Below are 17,635 nucleotides of genomic sequence, written 5' to 3' on the forward strand. Positions count from 1 at the left end.
GGCAGCGTTCCATTTGGTGAATTTTCACTTCAATTTTACACTTCGAAAATAAATTAAAATGTTCGAAAATCCCTCTATTGTTGATCGTCCGATTTCCGAAAAGGTGTTTGTCAGAAATAAGTCAGAATAGCAGGGTTATTTAAAAAAAATGCATCTGTCAAATTTAAGTGAAAATTAAAAAAGCATAAAGACTTCAGAGTTATAAAATGTCATAATAATTTCGACAAGAAAACACCAATCGAACGCAAATTACCGTAGTTTGCGTAGGCGAGCCTTGAGTCACGAGGGTTTCAGAATTTTTGTTCACAATAGCTGATGTGCTCTTTTCTGTTGTTGGTCATGATTTGCTCGATTGGTTCCGCTATTTGCTCAATTGGTTCCCGAGATTCTATCCGCCAGACTATGAATATAGCGACTATATGCATCACTGCTAGTCGCTACTTCCTTTTCCTTTATTTAACGTCGGTCTCTGTTCCGCAATCTAGTGCCAATCACCGACGGACATCGATTGCCATCCAGAATATCGCACCCATTCAACACACATGGGCCGAGACCAACGGGCTTCACTTTCCTTCCGAAGGAATACGTGACCCGAGATTTTTATGCCTCAGAAAAATCCCACCACCGACCTCGCCTGGGATTGAACCCAGACCCATTGGGGTGTTAGAAAGCAGTCACGCTTACCACTACATCACCGGCGCCGGCGCTAGTCGCTATACTAGAAATACTCAGAGGGAGAGATAGGCGGAGAAAACGAAATACAATTCGGCAGCAGGGATTGTTATTGTTATTGTGTCATGCTGGAGGGGGCATTGAGCCTGGTCGCCAGTGTAATTTTGGTGACCAATTATACACCTTCCATGCAGCAATCAGATAGATAAAGATGAGATGGCTCTTAGATAATGACTTATGTGACTCGATTGAAATCAGCCGAATATTGAATGAGGGTTTAGGTGATCCTTAACTTAGAAGCGTAGATGCATAGATGAAGGATAAGAGAAAGGAGAGAAAAAGGTATTGAAAAACAGAATTGGTAGAGAATGAGTGCTGATGAATATGCATTTATGTTTCATTTAGTTATAATGATTATCAATAATACTTACAGTCTGATGATGATGTTGCCTGTTGCCTGCCTACTTAACCTGTTATGTGATACTTATCATCACAGAGTCCAACCTTGAATCGCAGACCAGGTCCACTAACAAAACACTCGTTCCGAGAAGGGGTTTATGGTCTTCTTCTTCTTCTTCAGGTTCACTCACCACCCGGAATGAAGGATCGGTGCGGTTAGTAATATCAAACAGTGTTAAATGCAAACGAAAAAACGAAAAAGAGATACAACCAGGATTAGTTTTTTAAAGTAATAGTTTCATCTGAATACCCAACTAACCATATCTCAGTGACATTGTACCACTCTGCACCCACACCTACACAGCAAAAAAAAATGTAATATCGATCAATGTAATTCAAGCTGATGTATGAAATAATGATGTAATAGCAAAAAGCAGATACAATATTACATCAATGGATGTGATTTTGTTCGCAAAATCGATGTACATCGTACAACGTTATATTACACAACCGATGGATTGATCTGGTTGCAGCAGTTTGGATGTAATATTCAACAACTTTTTTTTCTGTGTAAAGCTATTTTGTGATTATATGGTTACTTTGGTATTCACATGAAATGTTGTGCAAGTACCAGAAGTTCAACAACGCCCAACTATGGACAGCTCAATTTTAATACCATTTACTTTTTGAATCAGCTTACACCAACATGATAATCTACTAAGAAACATCTAAGAAAGTATAGAGATAAAGTTCAAAAATACAGTTTTAACTGATGGTACTTTATAAACGTCAAACTGTCCAATATTGGATCCTGCCAACACACGGCGCCTGCACGGCAATGTGGGCCGTCAGAATGGTTCATCGGTTGCGAAGTGAAGTGCTTCTTAAACTGAAGCGATACATTTCTCAATGTTTCAACGTTATCCTAACGTAAACTTAATATTATCACCCATATGCCACGTCCGAAACCTATCCACCACACAAAATCAAATAAAAATGTTTCTGTATGGCAAACACGTCCAGACATAAACGAGAAAGTGGGTGTATATCTTCACTGTAACAACTACGGGTAATCATCGAAAATACTTGCATTTTACTCAGGCACTTTTGAGCAAACTGCAATCACTCTCTCATACTCGAAGAGTGTCACGACCAAATTGGCACAACCCGGCACAACGACGCCCTATACGCTCTCTGACCAAAGCGCAGGGAAATACAATTCGGCAGCAGGGATTTGTTTCTAAATTATCTTGCAGCCCTTGCTAGAAGCTAGCATTTCAAATGACTTGTATTTTTGATTCGATTTAGGTGCAAAATAATAATTGATTGCATCGCAATATTTTGCACATTTCTTGGTGCCTTTCGATAACCGGCGAATATCAATTAATCAATAGAGTTAGAATATTGTTTTTGATTCCAAAAACTAATTGAATTTGAGAAGCACACAAAACATAAAGGTGATTGAATTTCTGTTCGATTGCAATACTCTCAAATTTATTCTATAAAGAATAAGAAAAAAACATCTAATGGATCATTGAAGATGCTGAGGTTTTGACAGCACCGTACTGTGGCTACCACAGTATTTTACATTGGTTCGTCCGTATACAGTAGCGCCAAATGAAAACTGTGGTGGGTTCAAAACTCAGCCATCTAAAATGATCCATTGGAATGTTCGATTGGCTCAGATTATGACAGTTAATTTGGCTCAAAACATTCTCTCCGCCCATCTCTCCCAAGGTGACTACATATAGGTGTTCTAATGTGTCAAATTCATGATTCAGCCATGTTGGATTTTTGTATGGGACAGCGACCGAGTTTGTTTACAATTTGCTCTAAAACCACACTTCCCCCCCCCCCCCCGCGACCTCCTCGCCTATATAGCGACAAAGCTGTATCACCATTTATATACCCACCATGATCTCTCCCTCATGAGTATTTCTAAGAAAAACCAATAACCCCTCATTTAATCTGTCAAACTTTCATAGCGAATCAAAACAAACATTGCGTAGTACTAGAATTTCGACTAGAATGGGGTACGTTAATCGTTTACTTGGGACCAATAGGCTAGTCAAGTAGTGAGCCAATTTAAAATCGTTAGTTTCGTATTGATTGTTGGTATTAGGGAGGTTTAATGTCAAACAGTGAAGTTATTAATTTGATTTAAATCTTGATTTAAAAATGGAGATGAAATTCTATGGATTCAAAAATCAGATATCGTTGTGCTCAGAAAAAGAAACTTTCAGATACACCATCTGAACCTATTTTTTTTTTTCAACATTAAAGAACCATATTTGAAAGAGACCGGGACTAATCACAAATTACGTCCCCACGGGGACTGAAATAAACACGAGTGCTGATCGGTTGTACAACGCGCGAGTGCTCGTGTTACAAAAAATAGCGTAAGTATTGAAAGAGTTATTAAATAAAAATAGGCCTTTCCATATAACCTAAGTTCCAAAGTTGTTGCACAATTAAAATGTATAAAGTCCTCTACATTTGAGAAATTTATTGAATACTCATTCGGCAATTTCTTCAGAACTTCCAACCGATTAATGTATATACTCGATTTTGAATTGTGGGAAGATAATCTCCGATCGCTACCAGAATTGTCTTTACACTATTCGGTTGGAATTATTTACAAGTACCTACATACATACAAATCATTTCAAACGTAAGTAATATATAATTAAAATATAAAAAATCCTGCGGAATTATGTCGGTTCAGCATCTGTTCCTTGTTGTGTTGTATGTGTCTCAGTATCTCTCTCCGCCTCCATCGTGTGCTGCAATGTAGGATCGACCATTCCCGAAGAGGTCCGGTTAAATTTCTTTTAATTCAGCTGGCATTTCACACTTGGGATGCTTGTTTTCAAAGTGTTGTTTGTAGGTCTTTGGATCGGGCATTTGCGATTTACACACGGAGCATGAGAACACAAGCGCCTTCTGGGCGGCTTTCATTTGATCACTCAATCCGTGGCCTTGTTGCTTCTTCATCTTAGCAGCCTTTTCCTGCGCCTTCTGCTGGGACTGGATCTTCTGGTGTCCTCGGGCCATTATTTCACTGGATTCTTGAGGGGGGAAACGAAAAACATGACAGATTCAGATTACTATGATGGGTGAATTCAGTAAAGAGAATCCATTCGCTTGAAGGTTGCAAAAGACCCAATCGGACTCAATCCCGTAACCAAACTAATGGTATTCGATATTTACTTACGTTTTAATCGAGAATATAAAGAAAAAAGCACTGCCAGATCTGTAAAAACTGCCCAACACAGGTTTTTTCAGCCAGCCTTGCTGGTTCTGATGCTGATGATCAATACACAATGATGGTGTGGGTGAACACTTTTTAGATGTCAAAAATGAATGAAAAAACCGGCACTGCACTGAACGAAAAGACCTGTTGTAAATTAAATGATTGATCATTTAAACGCTGCCCAGACTGGAGAGTTATAACATGTCAGGCATAACATTTGATAACGGCACAAAAGCATTTGTAAACAAACCTTTTAAGGCCCTTTAAACGCGAACCAAATCAAATGTTATGCCTAATGTTATAATGGTTGTCAAATAATTGCAACACAGAAACCACACTGAAACAAGGACCATAGTCAGGAATACTACCCTAATAAAAAATAACCATAAACGAACGATAACCCAAATCATTGAACTATTCTACAAATGGTTTGGATGATACCCAGAACACGTCGTTAAGCAAATTAACCATACAATTTTTATTAGGGTATTTTGCAGAAAACACTTATTATACATATAACCATGTTAAATCTTCTATGAATGCAGTATAGTTGGCTATGAATTTTAACAAATTTACTATGATTCTGGCAAAACTACTATGCATGCTCAAAATGCATAGTAATTTCGATAGAAATAATAGTAAAAATAAATGATATTGTTTTCTGCAAAAATCTATTGGTGAGAGTAATTACTTTAAACCAGCAATATAAAGCTTTTTGACGTTTAATCGGCGCACACTACTACACCATTTAAATCGAACAAGTGCGAGCAAGAGGGAAACAGATTAGTGGGATAACAAACCGTTCATTCATCCATGTGTGCTAGATAGAGAAAGACGATTAAACGTCAAAAAGGTCTATAGTATTTTTGCCAATGACTTTTGTTTCAGTGCACCATCAAGATAGCGCTATAACATTTTTTTTTTTTTCCCTTTATTTTAGAGATTTTTAGCCTGAGGCTAGTTCATCTCTTAAGCGCTATAACATGTTATAATAGTACGTTCAAACGCTGTCCAGACTGGAGAGTTATAACATGTTATAACGGTTGTCAACTAATTGCAACACAGAAACCACCATCAAGATATAGCGCTATAACATGTTATAACTCTGTAGTCTGAACGTACTACTACTACAGAGTTATAACATGTTATAGCGCTATCTTGATAGTGGTTTCTATGTTGCAATTATTTGACAACCGTTGTAACATGTTATAACCATAGAGGTAATAGTACGTTTATGAAAGTTATGTGTGAAATCACATGAATAAAATCTATGCTGTTTTAGCAGTGTACCAAATGGCGGATGGATAAAGTTCTCACTTGAAAATTGCATTATGCAAAGTGTATACGTGTCAATGAGCTGGATTACCGAGGTGAAGCAATCGTTTAAGTTGTGCGAGTAAAACCCCTGTACGATACAAGCAATTAGTGACGTCACTACTTGCGTTTACGTTGATTTTTTGGTTTACTAATACAACTATATTTCACGATCTGCTTTACCTCTCTCTGAACCTCATTGTATACGTGTTATAAACGTCAGAGAGCACAATTCAAGACAACTTTCAAATTTGGAAGAAAACTATGGTGTCAAATGCAATTTTGTGCATCCCAAAGACTGTTCAGCAGTTGACATGTTTTTGTTTATTTTTCAGAACACATAAGAAGTTTTTTGTGCGTTTTGTGCTCATCCGTGATTATTTAAGAAAAAGGTTTTAGTGTTTGGAAAATCGAAAAATACTAAACGCTGGCCAAGAAATGAGCCAACAGTGTAACAATAATGATGCTGATCTCGATATCGGTGAATTGAGTGTTGAAGTTGAACCTATTCTAGATGACGAACTAAATGTGGACGGTTCTTTGGTAGAAGAACTCGACGATGCTTACGCCTACGAATATTTTCGAAAATTTGAGCCCAATCCCTACTATGATGGAAATTGTAAGTTGAATAGGTTAAGATTCTCGATTCTTATTGTTTACGAAATATTTGTACAGCATTAATGCCTGTTGATGATGGTTCGGCTAAATCTTCCAACGCCCTAAGGCAACATTGCAAAGAAAGAGGGTTGAGCTTTATACGCCAAAATGGTATTGAACAACCGGCACGCCAAATCAAGGAGGCATGCATCTGCCGCAGACTTTGCTATATGAAATTTTTGGACGACATACGGAGTAAACTTTTGAGCAACTTGCTGGGACTTTCTGCTGAAGGTCAAATTATGTTTCTATCCAGTCACATAACAACTGTTGCGGTACGACGTCCAAGTTTCAAGTATTGCCGTAGAAAATCAGTCCACATCTACCACTTACCATCAAATTCCGGGCGAATACAAGTGTGTATGCGGATGTTTGCCAATACTTTTGATATCACTGACAAAAAGCTTCGAATATTGAACGAAAAGATCCACACTGGAAGTTATGATTATCTCGCTAATAAGTCAACCACACATGTACCGAACGACGATGTAACACCACTTCCGAGTGCTTCGAACTGTGATGACGAGGAAGCGGGTAAGTAGCTAGTCATTATTTTTGTTTTCATCTTTTTATTGACAAACATTATTTGTTTTCCTTAGAACCTGAAGAAGATTCGGAACCATACGAATCTCATGCAAGCATCGATTTTATCGAAATTCCACAAATGAGGGACCTGGGTGACATGGAGGAGTATTTTCTACGGTACGAAACCGACGTGGACTTTCAATCTCGGACAGATCACTCGATACTCCAATCAAAGCTAGGAAAACAAACAGTCAAAAAAATGCTAGCTGAAAGGCAGTATAGAAAAGCAAAGGGCTACAGGTACATTCGGCGCGATGGAACAGAAGCTCCAGCAAGAAAATTGAAACCAGCATGCTCGTGCAGGCTCATGTGCTGCCGGAAAATTTCAAACGACGCACGCCAGGTGCTGTTGAACAACCTGCTGAACTTGTCAGTTGAGGGACAGGAAAATTTAATTTACAGTCACATGCATTTGAAGAATACAACGCACAAAAAGGTATTTTGGAATGCTTTTGTGTCAAAACTCTTTTTTTTTTCAACAGCGGTTTTTTTTTAGAATTGGATGGACCATTTCTTGCCGACCACATCAGGACTTGTCAAAGTGTGCAAAGTAATGTTCTTGAACACGTTTGACTTAAGCGAGAAGAAAATGCGCGTGCTTCTAGCCAAGAAGCGTCGGGAAAATCAAGACGTGCTTGGCGTTGATAACCCGGAAGAAGCAGCAGTAGATTTGGAACCAAGTTTACCACGGAGGAATGTCGCCGCGTGTGAAGAAGGTATGTTGGGGCTGTAAACTGCCGGTGGAAACATAACTGTACCATGTTATATGGGAGCATGGGATAGTTATGCGTCCACCGGCAGTAAACTACGTAGAGAGTTTTTGACGTCGACCAACGTTTGTCATCCAGTGGAGAATTCTACCCCAAGGGGGAATGCAACCAAACTAGCCTTGATGAGTGAAAGCGAGCTTTTTTGGTAGGGGGAGGGTATGGAATGGAAAAGGTTGAAATCCACTGACGTAGACTTTTTGGAAATTTATATTAATCGTAGATACTCGTGATGATATTCCGAAAAAGGAGGCAGATGATGAAATTGAAATCGAACATTCGTATGAACTTTTAAAAGCAGAGTCTGAAGATGAAAGCAATGACAGCAATATTGGTAGGTTAAATAGTGTGTTTTTTTAGATGACTGTACACTGCACAGTGGTCCAGAATGAAAATTTAGGTGAAAGGATATGTTTTGAGTCTGAAATTGAAACGTTAGACTAAAAGCGAAGACAACAAATCAAGAAGACTGGCGACAACTATTCTATTTTCTCATACGAACGAATTTGATAGCAAAGATTACATCCTCAGAAGAAGGGTTTGTGTATTTGCTCATTTTTCTATGCGTTGCTTCCACCTTTACTCAAGCGCAGCGCCACTGTATCTGTCGCTTGGATTCTGGCAAAGTTGTCAGTCTTCTTGATTTGTTGTCTTCACTAAAAGTCTCTTCTAAAAAGTTGTTCCTTATAGTTATGTCCTCATTTTTATGACAATGAATTCTAGGGTGGTTCTTATTATCATTGAAATCAAAAATCTAACTTTTTTGTTTAGCCTATGTTTCGAGGGGTGCATCGATTAGGTCGTGATTTTGCGCTGTTAAATTTGATGATTCTTTTATCACGCGGGCTATCGTTCTTCGTTTTTCCCGTTCTGTAGACTTGCAAAATTTTACCGGTTGTTAGTGGAAAGTGCAGTTCGTTGCGATAATCGTTTATTTGGAGCATATTCCGTGTTGTGAAATCAGTGAAAAAGTTATCTTATCTGTCATCTTGTACTGTTAAACTGAGTCAGCATGACTTCCGCCTGTGACCAATGCGCTAAACCAGTTAAAGGCGATATGAAGAATCCGTCTCCTGCATTTCGTTTTTGCGACAGGATGATTCACCTGGACTGCGGTGGCACAAAGTTGAACAAGGCTTTTCTGAACATTGTCCACACTAGCCCGAACTTGTTTTGGATGTGCAACGAATGCGCGAAGCTGATGAAATGTGCCCGGTTCAAAACTGCTGTTTCGTCGTTTGGTAGTGCGATTAATTCTATCTTCGAGAAACAGGATATCGCACACGCTGAGCTGAGGAAGGAAATGTCTAAGCAAGGACAGCAGATCGCTCAGCTGTCGAAACGAATCGCATTGACAACTCCAACACACTTGAGTTACGGCGATCTTATGCGTCAACCGCCATTAAAACTGCGCCGCGATGAAGGCTCGCCGTACCAGCGAGTCAGTCGTGAATGCTTTTCAAGTTTCTAACGAGGCATCGAGTGCAAACTTAAGCTACACCCGAAATCCTTTTGTAACTACGTGAAGAAGCAACGCATGGCATCCGGCCTCCCATCGTCTATGGAATTCAACGGAGAAGTTGCTGCCACCGTTCAGGATATATGCCACCTCTTTTTTTCCGAAAAGTTTGCCAGTGTATTCACTAATGAGATACTAACTGACGACCATATTAACCTGGCTGCCAGGAACGTTCCAGTAAATGATCAAACGCTGGCTGCAATTGATGTTAATGCTGAGATGATTTCTAAGGCCGCGACTCTGCTCAAGTCATCCTTCAATCCTGGACCTGATGGAGTTCCATCTGTATTTTTGAAGAAACATATTGCTAGCTTGTTAATTCCGCTTCTTCTCCTGTTCCGAATGTCTCTCTCCAGTAGTATATTTCCATTTTGCTGGAAATTTGCGCACATGTTTCCCGTCCACAAAAAAGGAAGAAAACGAGCTATGGATAACTATCGAGGAATTACATCGTTAAGTGCCGTTTCGAAGCTATTCGAGCTAGTGATTATGGAACCGTTGCTGTCCCATTGCAAGCAGTATTTGAGTGCTGATCAACATGGGTTTACTGTCGGCCGCTCTACAATCACAAATCTGCTGTGTCTCACATCGTATATAACCGAAAGCATGTCGGATCGGGTTCAAACGGACGTTATTTATTCAGGCCTATCCGCAGCATTGGACAAGTTGAACCATGCTATTGCGATTGCTAAACTCGGCAGCCTCGGTGTATGCGGTAATCTTCTGAGTTGGTTTCGATCATATCTTACCGGTCGACAACTAAAAGTTGCCATAGGAGATTGCAGATCAGCTAGCTTCCTCGCAACATCAGGTATACCTAAGGGAAACCACATGGGACCGTTAATTTCCAGACTGTACTTCAACGACGTGCATCTGGACCTCAAAATCTTCCTACGAATACGCTCCATTGCTGACTATCACTTTCTTCAACGTCAGCTGAATGTATTCGCTAGTTGGTGCAGGTTAAACAGAATGGTAGTGAACCCAGCCATATGCTCCGCTATTACGTTTTCACGAAAACAACAACCGATAATATATAGCAATGACCTGCTTGGCTCGACATCTTGGACTGGCAGCTTTCATTCAAGCAACACATTGCATATGTTGTTGATAAGGCGTCAAGAACTTTAGGGTTCATTTTTAGGATAACTAAATACTTCACTGATATCTATTGTCTAAAATCTCTCTATTGTTGGCTTAAACTACAACAACGGTGTTGAGAGAATTGAATCTGTTCAACATCGCTTTCTTCGTTTTGCGTTGCGTAGATTGCCTTGGAATGATCCGTTTCGATTACCCAGTTACGAAAGTCGTTGTCAACTTATCGACCTAGAACTTCTCCGGACTAGAAGAGACACAAACAGAGCCCTAACCGTGGCCAATATCCTACAAGGAAGGACAGATTGCAAGGCTATCCTGAGGTAAATTGACCTGAATGTTCAACCCGGACCGCTTCGTAATAACCTTATACTAAGACCAACAATCAATACGAAACTAACGATTTTAAATTGGCTCACCACTTTAGTAGCCTATTGGTCCCAAGCAAACGATTAACGTACCCTATTCTAGTTGAAATTCTATTACTACACTATGTTTGTTTTGATTCGCTATGAAAGTTTGACAGATAACATCAGGGGTGTGTGGATTCATGCAGAACATGCAGGGGTGAGTGAAATAGCTTGGGACTGCTTGGGACCGTTGTTCTGGTACTGAGTGAGCCAAAAATAATAATGATTTTCTTCGGGACCCAGTAGTCTTAGAGTTACCTCTATGCTAAGACTGCCTCTTACTTACCTTACCAATCAGGCTAAGGTCTTGTTGTCCTCTGCTGTCCGAAGAAGTCGGCTCCACTCTAATCGATCCATGGCCACAGTTCGTCAGCCTCGTAGTCTGCGAAGGGTCCGCAGGTCACCTTCTACTTGGTTGATCCACCTTGGCCGCTGCCCGCCTCTTCTTCTTGTTCTTGTTGGGTCGCTTTCTAGAACCATTTTCACTGGGTCGTCGTGCGGCATTCTTACGACGTGCCCAGCCCACCGTAGTCGCAGAATTTTTGCAATGTGGACGATGGATGGTTCTCCCAGCAGCTGGTGCAATTCGTAGTTCGTTCGCCTCCTCCACGTTCCGTCATCCATCTGCACTCCACCGTAGATGGTACGCAACACCTTCCGTTCGAAAACACCAAGGGCGCGTTGGTCCTCCACGAGCATATTCCAGACTGCCTCTACGTCGCACAAATAATGGAGGATACGGTGCGATTTGCGGACTGTAGAGAACATTCAACAGAGTTGCATCTGTTTTCGACGTTCATCATCATCATCATCATCATCAACTTTGTATGAGAAACATTTAGTCTAAAGTTTCAATTTCAGGCTCAAAACATATCCTTCCACCTAAATCTGCATTCTGGACCACTGTGCACTGTACATAACTCTAGTTGTCCTTTTTTTCAGCTGTTGATGAAGAATCAGTCCCTGCTCTGGAAGAAGCATTAAAAAGTGCTGCACAGCATAATTGTACTGTTGTGTCCATCCCAGGCACGGAAGTAGCACTTGACGATGATTTTCTAGACCAGTATTTTTATCGATATGAAACTAACTTTGGTCTGGAAGAGCCAACAAATAACAAAGCCAAATGCAAGAATAAATTGGTCCCAACTGATACAGATAACACTTTTCAACCTTGTTCTTGCGTTACGTATGGATGTTCTTCCTGGTTTACGAAAGATCTACATCAAAAGATGTTCAGCCGATATTCCAGACTATCTGCTTTGAACAAAAAACGTTTCCTATACCGACACATAAGAAAAGAAAACAAACAGGTATTTAGAATTTTCAAAATATGTTCATAGAATAATTTTGATAATATATCTGTCATATCTACTTCCAGCGGAATAACAAATACCAATCCAGGCGTAATTTCAGTATGTACTATTTCCTACCGACGAAAAAAGGCCACGTAAAAGTGTGCAAAGTAATGTTCATGAACACATTCAAAGTTACTGACAGGAAACTACGAAGCATTGTCGGTAGCGAAAAATATGCAGAGCCTCCGAAAGGCGTTACTACGAAGGAAGAAAATACGTACGTCCAAGAGGAACCGGCTGATGTGGTCAACGCTGACGTTGTTTTTTTGGAAAAGGTTTCCTGCGATGTTGCACAAAAAGATGCTGACATCATATCAGGTAGGTGGGCGAATAAAACATATGTATTACCAATATGTTAATATTTATCTGTGTGCATATTGTTCGTTTCATTACGTGTGAAGATTCACTGTATTTTTCAGCTGTTTAGAAACCCAATAAAAGAATATTTGTATTTAGCAAGTAGAGTTAACTAAGTAGTTATTTTTTGCAGATTCCGGCACCGATAATGTAAAGAACTCTGTTCCGCTTGAAACCTTGATAAGCCAGCATTTCTATGGAGGAAGCGATGAAGCAGTGAAAGCAGAGACAGGTGATGAAACGGAAATCAATCGTTCTCAGGAAGGTTTCAAACCAGAGTCCGAAGATGCAATAAATGAGAACAATAGCATGGGTAGGTTCAATTGCTTGGGAACAGAGTAGAAAACGAATTTAACTTGTTCTATTTTACAGCTGTGGATGAAGAGTTAGATATCCCTGCTTTAAATGAACCAATGGAAAATACTGAACAGGGCAATTGCATATTTGAAGGCATGTCACAACTGGAAGAAGAAAGTGACGATGTTTTCCTAGATCAGTATTTTTATCGTTATGAAACCAACTTTGGTCAGGAAGAGCCAACTAAAAACAAAGACAAGTCGATGAGGAAGTGTTGGTCCTTTAACGAAGCTGATGAAAGACCCTCTGAACCATGCACTTGTGTCACGTTCAACTGTTCTTCCTGGTTTACGGATGATCTACGCCAAAAGATGTTTACCCGATATGCCAGACTATCTCCCTTGAATAAAAAACGTTTCTTGTACCGACACATAAGGAAAGAGCATAAACGGGTACAGTTTTAAACTAATCATATTTCATAGATTTCCCATTAAACTATCTTATTATACTTGCAGCGGAATAATAAATACCAATCCAGGCGTAATTTTAGTATGTTTTACTTTGTTCCAACGAAGAAAGGCTACGTAAAAGTGTGCAAAGTGATGTTCATGAACACATTCAAAGTTACTGACAAAAAACTTAGAACAATAGTTTTTAGTGGAAAATTTTCCGATCCATCGGAAGAAACTACCAATGAAGATCATACTTGCATCAAACTGGATCCGGACGATTTCTTAATCGACATCGATGAGAATTTTATGGGAGAAGTTTCTAATGATATTTCATGCAATGATGCTGATAAAACAGGTACGTACGTGCGCGCGTTTGTTTGTGTGTGATTTAATAACAAAAAAAAAAAACAATTCTTCTAGCCCAACTAAATTCAATGATCGAAATAGATCCAGAGTCGTGTTCAACTAATCAATATTCAAATGTAACCGATGATTCGACAGAAAGCTGCGATGAAGACGACAAACTGCCTTCCAACGATATTGACAACGTTGTTGGTGTTGCAGTAACATGTTCTAAACAACTACAGCCAGTAGTAGACTTGGATGACAATTTCCTAACCGAATATTTTATTCGGTATGAGACCAACTCGGAAAAACCAGAACCAGCAATCGGTAAACCCAGGAAAATTTGGATCAAACACGATACGTCCGGTGCAATCCTGCCACCGTGTTCATGTCCCAGAAAATGTTATGCCCTATATCCAGACGATGTACGTCGGGAAATTTATACTCGATTTACAAAACTATCCACTCTAAACCAAAAACGTTTCCTGTTCCGACACATTAGACTGGACAATCCACATAGGAGAAAAGTATGATATCCGATTTTTTAAAAAATAAAGCGAATTTAACGAGAGAAAAAACCACGTTATCTTTCCAGAAGAACGCATATTCAAGGCGTCAGAAAAGCTGGTTCTATTATCTACCGGCCAAATCAGGGCATGTCAAAATTTGTAGGGTGATGTTCATGAGCACCTTTAAAGTTACCGAGAAAAAGCTACGACACTTGGTCCAAAGGAAACAGTTTGCGGAGCATGCATCCGACGAAGACGACCAAAATGCTCAACACGTGTCAACAAATGTCAGATACGGTAGTCCTTGTGATGATCTAAGCGAAGATCATAATCTTCGAACGGAAGGAATAGGTAACTTCTTTGCTCCAACCATGAAGAAAGTTATAAAGTTAACACCTACGAGCCTGACGTTTTTCGACCTAAATGGTTGAAATTGCTACCATTTAGTCAATTCCGAACGGATTTTATTCAATCGATCAGAAAATGATTTTAGTGTTTATATGTGTAAAAGTTGACTAGAAAATTTCATTCAATTTTGAAATAAAAACATTCTTAGATATTTTAAAATTGAAACAAAAAATATGCTTAATCTTAACACATGTAACAATAAAACCCAACTGCTGATCGTTGGAAAGTTGTTGCATCATATAGCGAATTTGTTTTTGATTCAGTTCCAACCTTGATTGGGTATCAAGTTTAGGTCTGCTTGTTGTCTGTCGAACGACAGTGTCAACGTTTGTTTTTGTAACCTGTCTCGGGCTGAGGTTCGCACTGACAATAAGCTCGGGTTCACACTGGTTGAAACTGGTTCCAACCTGGATAATAAACAAATTCGCTATTAGATTAGCAAATTCGTAGAAAACTGAAGAAATGGTAGGTGGCATAACGTCAGGCACGTTGGTGTTATTCAGGCCAATTCTACGATGAGGTGGCTCTCTATCACTTTTAAGGATTCTCATGTCACTAATGAGGTGACTTTTGTCACTATAGTGACAGAGAGTCACCTTCACTCACCCACCGCGCAGAATAGGCCTGTATTTGAACATATATTTAACGATAGCTGTCACAATAATGCTCGTGATTTTAAATGTTATGACTGAAATGTATGCCTTCTTAGTGTAAGCCATTGTTCATCCTCAACTTTTCATTGTTTTCGTTTTCTAGATAATGCATCAAACCAAACCAAAACCGAACATTTAACAGAAGAATATTCAGAATACGAAAACTACTTTTCAGAAGTGTCCGAATCAGCAGTTGAACCACTTCTCTCTATTCTGGGTTGTAGTATGAATGAAGTGAATCGCTTCCATAGTGATACATCCACCGTGGCAGAGTTGGATGAAAACTTTCTCCTTGAATACTTCCATCATTTTGGCAGTAATGTTGCGGGAGAAAAACTGGGAACAAAATTAGAAAGCCATGGCAATACTTTTCCCGCTCCCAAAATCCTACCGCCTATCGCCTGTGCTTGCCATAGAAAGTGCCACATTAAATTTCCGGACAAAATTCGTCAAATGATTCTCGATCGATACGCTGAATTGTCCGTTGAAAATCGGTTTCACTTTCTGACAAGCCATGTTAAAAAGGAGACACCGGTTCACAGTGTGGTAATTGTTTGTCCTGAAATTCCAACGTATATTTTATATTAATTTTCATTTCATTACAGGATGAGCAATCGACACAATCTCCCACATGTTTCTACTATCTTCCGAGCAAATCCGGTCACATTAAGGTTTGCAACATTATGTTCCTCAACACGTTCAATATCAATGAAAATGAACTCCGGGAACTCATATTTTGCGAACCTGGGTCAAGTCAGGTTGACGGCAATGTAAAAATTAAGGACAATCCAATAGAAATCAAAACAGAGCATCACTCACCCTTGGACATCAAGATTGAAAACGACTCCGAATCCGAAAAGTCCACCGAAATGATTGTAGGAGACTATGACTATGGACAGAAAGACGATCATTCCAATTCTCTGCCGGAACAACTGCTCATTGATGAAAACAATGGACAAATGTGTATGCCTGGAACCTCGCGACAAAATGAAACCAACTCAAAGCAGCCAGAAAAAATGAGTAATGGTGCTATTCGTTTTGCGAAAGAACACATTTGCAGTTTCCCGAGGATTACATCCCATTTCTGTCAGGTGGTTAGTAAGACAAAGTATCTTTCTTGCTTCCTAGATGTAACAAGCATGTACATAGCGTACATCAATGCGTGCACAGAATCGTTCAAAGAACCTGTCCCTAGTAAGGTCTACACTGCAATACTGCAAAATGAACGAACCAAGGATCCAGCATTGCCATCTACGTGCGATGTCTGCCAACACGTGGAACAATTAGATCCCACTGAAGACAATAGCAAGTTTTGGTATGAAGATGTAGATGCGCAGAACGATAAAGGTCAATAAAGATAAACTAATTGAAAAGTAGTTATAGGAAATACACGCCACAACTTGTCCTCACAGATCGAAAAAAGGCTCCCTTTATTTTTTAATACACCGAATTACATAAACAAGTTAAATTCTACGGAGCTACCGAATGACCGAAACGAAGTGGAGTATGACGAATCAGCGGCACACCTCAATAGTAGTTCTTCATGAATAAGTAGTAAGGCCAGAGCAAATCATAAGTTTAAATTTTGTCTCCCCCCCCCCCTAAAATTTCAGAAAATCATTAAGGAGAAAATAAAAAAAATATACAGGGTGTTTGGTTCCGGGCTTCATATATTTTTAGGGTAGATAGGGCTACCGAAGTTTTTTTTCAATCTTAATGTATTTTCTGATTTTAGTACACCAAATAAAGATTATCTATCAAAGCTTCTCTTCTTTGAGAGGAACTCGTGTAATTATACATAACCAATGTTGACAAAATCATCAATCAAATTATATTTTTCCGCTCTTATACCAAAGAAGAATACTAAGATGAAACAGTCGGAAGAAAAACTTTTTATTTTAATGTCCTCTTTCACGGTCCCTTTCATCCAATGAATACCCCCCGTATGCAAGGTAATTTTGTGGTTTTGCTGCCCCCTCGGTAGAGATGAAATTTTGCGCGCTTTTTTATCAAAACAATCACACCAAAATCAGAGATGTCCCCATTAACAACTAATCGATTATTTTTCATTTTTCCACCAATGAGAGTGCAGCATATGTTTGAATTATGGGTGATCATCCTCTGGAGAAGTTAATGCTTATATCAGCAGGATATAACCGATTACAAATATTGTACTTTTCGGTTCGTTAATCGATTTTTCGAATTAAAATCCGCCATCACTAGATGAATGTAAAAAGTCATTTCAAATTTATGCCGTACATAAATAATGATACAATTTGAAAGGCTTATCACAAATTACGTCCCCATGGTAACTGAAATGAACACGAGTGCGGACCGGTTGCTTATACGCTCTCAATATCACGCGTGATATTGGAACATATAGTATCATGCTTGATATTGATTTGAGACTATTCACAATGTGCAAAAATCAAGCTGATAGTTGACTCGACACAAAAATGATTCAGTTGTACCTCGTTTTCGTAGAAAGAAAAAGTATAGTTTATTATCTTTTTTTACTCTTCACCGATGGCAAACACGAAGTGACTGCTCTCACTTGCCAGTCGTTATGAAAGTTTCGGTTGCGT

General features: G+C 39.3%; 2 protein-coding genes across 3 annotated transcripts; one reads left to right on the forward strand and one right to left on the reverse strand.

The window, feature by feature from the left end:
* Window positions 1–3,642: 3,642 nt before the first annotated feature.
* Window positions 3,643–4,375, reverse strand: LOC135698081 (zinc finger protein 706-like). The gene is made up of 2 exons (XM_065217939.1): window positions 4,286–4,375; window positions 3,643–4,139 (listed from the first exon to the last, which is right to left on the reverse strand). The coding sequence occupies exon 2, from the start codon at window positions 4,123–4,125 to the stop codon at window positions 3,892–3,894; it is 234 nt and encodes a 77-aa protein (XP_065074011.1). The 5' UTR covers window positions 4,126–4,139; window positions 4,286–4,375; the 3' UTR covers window positions 3,643–3,891.
* Window positions 4,376–5,985: 1,610 nt separating this feature from the next.
* On the forward strand, window positions 5,986–16,696 carry LOC135698317 (uncharacterized). 2 transcript variants are annotated; one of them, XM_065218247.1, is made up of 15 exons: window positions 6,001–6,089; window positions 6,153–6,257; window positions 6,314–6,829; window positions 6,895–7,316; window positions 7,377–7,596; window positions 7,871–7,981; window positions 11,617–11,984; window positions 12,053–12,347; window positions 12,520–12,699; window positions 12,759–13,135; window positions 13,199–13,490; window positions 13,556–14,007; window positions 14,076–14,340; window positions 15,154–15,596; window positions 15,656–16,695. In XM_065218247.1, the coding sequence occupies exons 1-15, from the start codon at window positions 6,077–6,079 to the stop codon at window positions 16,403–16,405; spliced, it is 4,809 nt and encodes a 1,602-aa protein (XP_065074319.1). In that variant the 5' UTR covers window positions 6,001–6,076; the 3' UTR covers window positions 16,406–16,695. The 2 variants fall into 2 exon arrangements, with proteins under 2 accessions (XP_065074312.1, XP_065074319.1); XM_065218240.1 differs by having other exon boundaries at window positions 5,986–6,257; window positions 15,656–16,696.
* Window positions 16,697–17,635: the final 939 nt, after the last annotated feature.

Source organism: Ochlerotatus camptorhynchus, unplaced genomic scaffold (genome assembly GCF_037179485.1).
Source record: "Ochlerotatus camptorhynchus isolate MF236.1 unplaced genomic scaffold, CSIRO-AGI_Acam_v1.1 ptg000008l, whole genome shotgun sequence".
In the NCBI taxonomy this organism is placed as follows: Eukaryota; Metazoa; Arthropoda; class Insecta; order Diptera; family Culicidae; genus Ochlerotatus; species Ochlerotatus camptorhynchus.

Excerpts from the sequence above, each read along its gene's own strand:
- LOC135698081 (XM_065217939.1), bottom strand. The coding sequence starts at position 4,125 with ATGGCCCGAGGACACCAGAAGATCCAGTCCCAGCAGAAGGCGCAGGAA.
- LOC135698317 (XM_065218240.1), top strand. The coding sequence starts at position 6,077 with ATGAGCCAACAGTGTAACAATAATGATGCTGATCTCGATATCGGTGAA. Across the intron at positions 14,341-15,153 it reads TCTTCGAACGGAAGGAATAG|ATAATGCATCAAACCAAACC; the intron begins GTAACTTCTTTG and ends TTCGTTTTCTAG. Across the intron at positions 15,597-15,655 it reads AGACACCGGTTCACAGTGTG|GATGAGCAATCGACACAATC; the intron begins GTAATTGTTTGT and ends ATTTCATTACAG.